This window comes from Borostomias antarcticus (genome assembly GCF_949987555.1).
Source record: "Borostomias antarcticus genome assembly, chromosome: 13".
Taxonomy (NCBI): domain Eukaryota; kingdom Metazoa; phylum Chordata; class Actinopteri; order Stomiiformes; family Stomiidae; genus Borostomias; species Borostomias antarcticus.
This window is the reverse complement of record NC_140246.1, coordinates 10,905,693-10,913,902: the sequence shown is the minus strand read 5'-3', so window position 1 is coordinate 10,913,902 and position 8,210 is coordinate 10,905,693. Positions and strand designations below refer to the sequence as shown.

Genomic DNA, 8,210 nt, shown 5'->3' with positions numbered 1-8,210 from the left:
TGTTTCCTGTTTAATTAAAGGTTTTGCTTTCACTCCCCATTAAGTTGCTTTTCTGGGTTTTTAGAGAAGGTAAATAGTGGCTGCATGTTAACTGGAACCATACGGATCTACAACAGATAGCCAAGCCAAAACTACAACACGTTCAAGCAATGTTACAATGTTTAATTGTTGTTGCATGTTATGAGTAATTAAGTTTCACAAGGAAGGCATTGATGACAAAAAGGCCAACAAAGTAGCCTAATGTGTGGCAGGTTGTCTGACTTGAAAATCATTGCGAAACACACTCTTAACCAAACCACTCCCCCCAGTCTACCGCAGCTGAAATGTGAAATGCCCTGGCCGGGATTGCCTTGCTCACTATCCGTGAAGGACCTGGGGGAACGCACGGCTTTCTACGTTTCAACAGATAAAGCAGCGCTTCGTTCTTTGACTGTGCTCGTCTGTTACTAGGCAGAGGAATTACGTCTGGTGATACCTGGATTCGAAAGGTACATTGTCTGATATGCTCAGTTGTCTGTGAACTATCGCACACAGTCGGCTGTAAATTATAGGGCAAAACCCAGCCGACCAAAAATGAATAGTCAATGACCTGAGTAGGTTGAACTCTGACTGAACGAAATCGGGTTGTTGAATTTAAAATAGTCTTGTAAAGAGTTGAGTTTCTGCACCACGATTGGATTTAAAGTATCTGTTAGCCCTTCCCCGTCAATGTTAATTGATCTCACCTCGCCGGAAAGAATTAGCCAAGGGAATAGGAAAGTTATAGTAGTCACAGGAAAAATATCTTTGTGTTTACATTCAAATGCATAATTTGAAGTCTTCAACTTCAGGTATATTTGAATGTAGAGTGGACTTGTGTCGGCTACATCTCGAGCTAATTAACACTAATAGGGAATTAACACTGTGACATAGACATAGCCTAAGAACGTAGGCTACGTTTATTTTTATTTTTTTTACTCCATGGCCTATGAGCTTTGCAGTAAAACAGTGCTGCGGTGATCTACAAGGATGGATTTTAGAATATGGGCATTGAGAGTCTTCTGAAAGTAGACACGTTATACAGTCCTTCTGCCCTAAGGGAGTAACTAGCCTTCTTTTGATCCTCTCATGCTCGTCACACAGCCTGTAATAAGAGCTACGCTTGATTAATAACTAGCACTGGTTTGTGGTAAACTTAATTTTTGGATGGTGACATCATGAGCCATGACTGTTTCGTTTGTGCTTTTCTTGGAAAGCAGATGGGAGATGCCTCTTATGTTTTAGGCATCCATTGAAAATGCAATCTTCAAGTTTGTAAACAGATTAGAAATGAATCAGGCCGTAGTGGTAAATAATATGTAAGACTGGTTTCAAAACAGACTGTCTTGTCTGTGTGTGTGTGTGTGTGTGTGTGTGTGTGTGTGTGTGTGTGTGTGTGTGTGTGTGTGTCATATAAATGAACGAATGTTATGACAACAGTGTTAGCCTATACTTACTACAGACCATTGGTATTCATACTCCATAAATGACCCATTAAACAGCACATTATTCTATGGTGTTGTAAAACCATTATAGAATCCATCCTACATTCTTCTGTCCCTTTTGTTTTGCCCGGACTCAAACCCCAACAGTCTGTTTACTTCTGTATGTGCTTCCTGCCGCTCAGTGCGAGTTGTTGTCTTTTGCCTGTATCTTATTGGTCCAGACAGGTGTGCCACTGATGTGTTGGCTCACACAGACAGGAAGGACTGGCCCGTCCACTTCCTCCATGTAGAGAGGCTGATTCTTCTTTGTCTGTTGCTCACATCCTCTGGGTTGAATATCTTTCTCTACAGGAGCGTAACAATGCCCAATTGGGGAGGGGGAAACACGTGCGGTGCGTGCCAGGGGACGGTGTACCACGCTGAAGAGGTGCAGTGTGACGGCAAGAGCTTCCACAAATGCTGCTTCCTCTGCAGTGAGTGCAACATCATTTTGTTTCCCATTTGATTTACACTCTGTACTGTACATGTCGGCCCCTTCCTCCCTCTCTCTCAGAAGCTTGAGACTCTGGAGTCCAAAACATGCAAACCTTTCAATCTGGATCTCAGCTCACTCAAGATGATGAGATCTCAAACAGATTGATGATGAACTTCATTTTGACCTTCATTCAACTTGTAACAGGCTTCATGCCATCCGTAGTACATGAACTGAGGTCTTTCCTCAGTCCAGTGGTCAATGTGATCTCTGTACTGTCCTGCCTGGCATAAGGAGTTTGGTGTGTGTGTATGCCCCTCTCTTGAACTTTACTAAAATGTCAGTGAAGACGTAATCACAGAAGATCCTGACCCGAGCACCCCAAAATCACACACGCTTTCAATAAGTTCTAGCCATTATCAAAATGGCAAAACGACAAGGCCTACATAACAAGTGTTTATTTTCCTGGGGCTCACACATAAGCGGCTTTGTTGGGAGCCGCCATAGAAGACCTAACAAGCTGAGGGGGAATGTGGATCACCCCCCCCCCCCTCCCTCCCTCAAGTATCTATTTCTGCTCTTCCCTTTTTCATTTCTTCATAACATATCGGTTTTCAACATGGTTTGCCATTTTGCTGGGTCCTAGATGAGATAGATCTACGATCTAAGTATCTTGTCACGGGTGTCTGTGTCAGTGTCCATGTGGACAGAATAAGGGAGTCAAGCGAGTCCCCTGCCTCGGAGTCACCCGGACAGTTCACAATTTATTCCACCTGATTCATCCAATTGGATTAAACCACCCAAATCTGGAAGAATGCTCCTCAGTCATTGGAACTGTAGTCAGACAGGCGCCATCTCAGTACATGGTATCAGATTTGTCTCCATCTTTCCTGGAATGAGGAGCCAATAGTCCGATATGGAGACTAAAGGAATTACTGACCATTTATAAGTGAGCCACTAAGCTACAATGCAATATCTGTTGGTCTGGGAGACAATGCCATTGTGATTCATTATACACAGAAGTGTTGTTCTCTTGTGTTTTGCAGTGGTCTGCAGGAAGGGACTGGACAGCACCACGTTGGCCATCCATGACAAAGAGATTTACTGCAAGTCCTGCTATGGGAAGAAATATGGCCCCAAGGGCTATGGCTACGGCCAGGGGGCGGGGACACTCAGCATGGACCGCGGAGAGAGACTGGGCATCAAACATGAGGAGTATGTGTGTTCAGTTCTGTGTGTGCGTGTGAGAGAGAGGGAGAGATTTGGTTTCTGTGTTGACAAAATGTATTGGACTGTAGCACCACAGTTGCACAACAATGATTTGGCTGCAATTTTCATCTCTCTTAAAATGGTAGTGGCTAGTTCCCATCAATGCAGAGACTGGTCAGACCCTAACCCCAACCCTAAAGCTAACCCTAACCTGAACCCAACCCTAAACTTAACCCTAACCTAGCCGTTACCTATGAAAATACAGTCTCCACTCTAGAAACAGAGGTCTGGGCAATCTCATAATCTAATGGACAAATAGACTAGACTTTCAAGAGAGATCTGACCCATTGTATTGCATTACTCTCTCAATGAAGGCCTTTCTAAGAGGCCCGGGAATAGCCTTGGTCCCCTGATTATCTCCTGATACTATACCCAATCAGTAATACCCAGAAACCTCACACACATATGCACACACACGCACGCACACACACACAAGCGCAGGCGCACAAACATACACACGCAAGGACTGTTTACCCGTGCCCAGAGCACAGAGCCTGGCATCAGGTGATTGTTATGAAAGGCTCCATTATGTAACCCTGGACTCCTGAGCTGCCCTGCTGACCCTCATCTCGCTCCAGCTGTCCCCCGGGTACAAAGACGTCCATTCACGCGGTTCCCCTTCGTTAGGCACAGCTCCAGGGCCCCAGCGCTGGTTGCTTCCCCACCTCTGTGTGAGCTAAGTGGGAAGAGAGTTGAGGGGAGAGGGCCCTCTGTCCAAAGAACCCAGAGTGGAACCTTCCTCCCACCTCTTATGTTGTCTTTTGGTTGTTTGTTTGTTCCTTGTTTATTCCTCCAGGACCCAGACCCACAAACCAACTACCAACCCCAACCCCTCCAAATACGCTCAGAAGTTTGGTGGGTCGGAGAAGTGTGCTCGGTGTGGGGAGTCTGTGTATGCGGCAGAGAAGATCGTAGGGGCTGGCAAGGTGACCGTGTGCCCAGGGGGGATGAGAGATAGTGAAGGAGAGAGCGAGGAAGTGGAGCAGGGAACATTGTGTTCAAAGTTCACCTTGAGTCTGCTTCAGTGAGCGGTCCACTATTCAAAACAGGTGGCTTTACTATACCGAGGCGAAATGGCTGGATTCACCATCAGATATTAATAACAGAGAAATCCCATGATTTTTATGGGGGGCTGAAGGTTTTTCATAAACTCTGGATTTGAGTGTTGGTTTCCAAGCAGCCGGTGTTGATATCAGCCAAATGTGATCACACACGCATGCACACACATACATACACGCACAAAGTCATGTATTCTGATGTAATCTGGCTCACACACGAGCTGCACTCTGCTCTTCCAAAGTGGGTCTGTGTATAAGAGTTGCAGTTTATGCTTCCACTCCGATCCCCCTATGACTACAGAATGAGCAAATTATGTTTTCATTACGCAGTGATTACTCCAGTATTTATACTCAACGGCAGGGATATTCTAATTTCTCCTGATACGGTCAGTCATTTGACAAATCTCTGTTCCCTCCCCATCGCAGCCATGGCATAAGAACTGCTTCCGCTGTGCCAAGTGTGGGAAGAGCCTGGAGTCTACTACTCAGACAGAGAAAGAGGGAGAGATCTACTGCAAAGGTGAGACCCTTCCTCTCCTAATAATCCTCTTCCCCTCCCTTGACCAGAGTGGGAACTCCAAACATGACCCAGCTCAACCCAACTCCCTCCCTCCCTCCACTGGGGGCAGATTGTGTGATTAAATCAGCAGTGGAAGAACTGGTTGAACTAGCTGTTACATAATACAGCTCTGGACAACAACAACACCGGTATTATAATGGTCATTGTGGGATAGACGGCATAGTGCTTGTCAAGACAGTTTCCCAGTTCAAGAAAAAGTGCAAAAAGCAGTCCTTAGCTACCATTTTGACCATATGCTTTTGGTATTTGGTCTACATTCTGGTAATTCGGGTGAACTAATCCTTTAATGTATATTCACACGTCAGCTGGAAAGCCAGCTAATACTGACCTAACGATATTCCAAACAAATGACGCCCCCCCCCCCCCCTCCAATGGCTGGTTTCCCTGGATCATTCACACAATGGCTTTGGAATGTTTTGGCTAAACAGAGAGCACATTTAGATCAGCACACATAAACACACATTTGAGGATGAACCCCGGCAAATAAATCAGTTGGTTGGAAACTCAACTGGACTGATGAGCAGAAATGTGGTATCAAAATATTTTCATCTGAGCCACCCATAAATGACAGTCAGCAGTTGTGTGGTAAATTCTTCATATCCTTATGGTGATTAGAGGTCTTGATTTGATTTTTCCATTTTGTGGGGGCCTCACATTGTACTTATTATCTGGTGATAAACACACTATAGTCGATGGCTGGATTTAACAAGAGCAGCAGAGAAAAAAAAGATGCACACATATGTGACAGAGTCCAGTATTTGGACCTTATAGGGCAAGTCGGTACACCGGAAATCACTAAGCAGAGAAAAAGTACCTCAAAGATTCAGAACTGTTCACACTTCTCACAGGCGGGTGGGAACAATAGCTTGCCTACTTGAACAAAATATGAAAATAAAACTGTTGTTTGTTACATTGAGTGGGCTCTTAAATACTCCAATTTTCATATGTAACATACTATGGAAAAAACAAATGATAAAATAAAAATGAACCCCTAGCGCATTTTGAAGACTGCTGACATAAGGACCAAAACACCAGACTGTCTCATTCATTTGTATAGTGACCATGGATGCATTAGATACTGACTGACAATCAGGGTCATTTGTCTCCTTGTTTTTCTCTTCTTCTCCAGCATGTTATGCCAAGAACTTTGGACCGAAAGGATTTGGTTATGGCCAGGGGGCAGGAGCTCTGGTCCATGCCCAATGATGACTGGCTCTCGCCAGGATCCACGCTCAAGACAACCATGCATCTCTGTACATTTACACTGTCTTATGTGATAAAATGCTGGTGCTTCTTTTTAAAGGGTAGGGGGGCAGATGGGTGACTTAAGTTTTACATAACCACTTACAATAAAGATATAAAATGTTTCTATGGTGTGTATGTATTGCTTGCAAAAGCTGGAGGAAACACCCTGGATTTCAACCAGTTTTTCTATAAAAACAGACAAAATATTCAACCTATTTTATAAATAAGACCTTAGAGACAAGAAAAAACAGGCCACAAAGTAGTTTCACATTTGACTATTTTATTATTAAAGCCATTAAAATTGATCCATGCCCAATGTTTACATCTGAAGCGGAGTTACAGTGATGTCCTGAAGTACGTAGGTGGAGAGGCACTGAGATGATCATGTGCTTTTCACATGGTGGGATGAGAGGACAAAATGAGATTGTAGTTGGAAGAACCAGTGTGGATATTTCTCTGAAACGGATATTAAGGTCTACATGAGCTCTAATGTGTTGTGAATGGATGATGATTAAACTGAGCCCCTTGCAGATAGCCTGTGAAATATACACCGTCTCCCCCGCTGATGATGCGAATGTGGGCCCAAAAACTGGGACTTATACCTCTCTTAATGCTATCCTTGACTATTGCCTGATGTCGACACAATATGATTAATCTTTTAGAAAAACAAAATCTGTGTTTGTCCTTAGTTCTCTAGTGTCTTTGCTTTACAATTTGTACATCCAGTGGTATAACAAACCCAGCAATATGACATAGAAAAAAACCTTTAGTTTGACTATAATCCACCAGTATGGAACATTCAAATATAGTACACTTCAACAGATGGGCGAAATCTGTCAAATCTGGCAACCTGCAGACCAAGGAGGACTTGCACAAGATACACACACTGGATAAAAAAAATAAACAAAAAGAACAAAACGCAGAAAGTACTTGCAAATACTGAACATTCACTAGCTATATACAGACACGTGGCTTGCTGGGCTATCACTTGGGCAGCTTGGATGGCGATAGGTGAATCATCCGTATGGCGACAGCCCAGTGTCCAAGCATCACACATGCAGTGGAGGTTTTTTCCGCAAGGGGTTAAAATGCTTATAGACAGCAGTGTTGGACATCACTAAAAGCTATAGTCATACAATTGGATTATAATAGTTTTTTCTTCTTTCCTTTTGGTTGGATGAAATCTAAACGTTTTTTTTTTCCAGGAGCAGCTTTAACTAACACTGACGAACAAAAAAAAAAATCGAATTGAATAGAACAAAGTCACTCACAGGAAAAAATTCTAGATAATTTATGTACAGATGCACATTCTTTACATGTCAGTCAGTCCTGTTGCTGCTGCGTGGAGTCCACTCCTAGCGGAATCCAAAACCCAACAGATGAAAACCCATACGGGCTGTAGAGCCCAGGACCCTCCTGACTCTGTACATATGGAAGTGTTGATGGGAAACTGCGCAGGGCGGCCTTCTGTCTTCAGTAACGGCGAGAGCAGAAACCAAAACAAGGTGATCAGTGCATTGTAAGCAGACAAACAAAAACAAAATGAGGATAAAAAGTTACTCGACTTCAGAAGTCTTCTAAAGAATACACATGGAATGAACCTTTCTTGTAAACTCACAAAAGCCATTCCATTTAAGTCACAGATGAAATGGCATTTTCTTTCTCAGTCTCAAAGTAATCAATTTCTAAAACTACTCTTCTAGCTACAATTATATTAATAAATATATGTGTATGCATGTGAGACTGTGTACAGTTCTGATGAAGATTTCATAGGGCACCATGTCAAATAACCTCTTAAGATTCATAGCTAATGTTCTCTTGATAAAAAAAACAACATAACATTCAACAGCATAAAATGTAAAATATGATGGTACCAGGACATAATTTCATCTATAAATAGCTTTAAAATAAATATGCTTGCATCACATTATTTGAAGGATATCGCTCCTATCTCCACCCAAAACTTTGTGAAAGTGACCACTCTGCCAAGTCCCCCACTTAGTTGCCATCTTATGACACCAACCTCTCTACGTTTTATCAATGTTGGCAATCCCATGGCATCATGGGGTAACTTGCGCAAAGGTTTGAATGAAGGTGCATAACCAAAAACATTGAAGTCAACC

At 43.1% G+C, this 8,210-nt stretch overlaps 1 protein-coding gene across 1 annotated transcript; it reads left to right on the top strand.

Moving 5' to 3' along the window:
- The first annotated feature begins 346 nt into the window (after positions 1-346).
- Positions 347-6,209, top strand: csrp2 (cysteine and glycine-rich protein 2). The gene is made up of 6 exons (XM_084447532.1): positions 347-488; positions 1,815-1,936; positions 2,982-3,150; positions 4,001-4,130; positions 4,689-4,782; positions 5,972-6,209. Exons 2-6 carry the CDS (start codon positions 1,825-1,827, stop codon positions 6,046-6,048), a joined length of 582 nt encoding a protein of 193 aa, XP_084303658.1. The 5' UTR covers positions 347-488; positions 1,815-1,824; the 3' UTR covers positions 6,049-6,209.
- Positions 6,210-8,210: the final 2,001 nt, after the last annotated feature.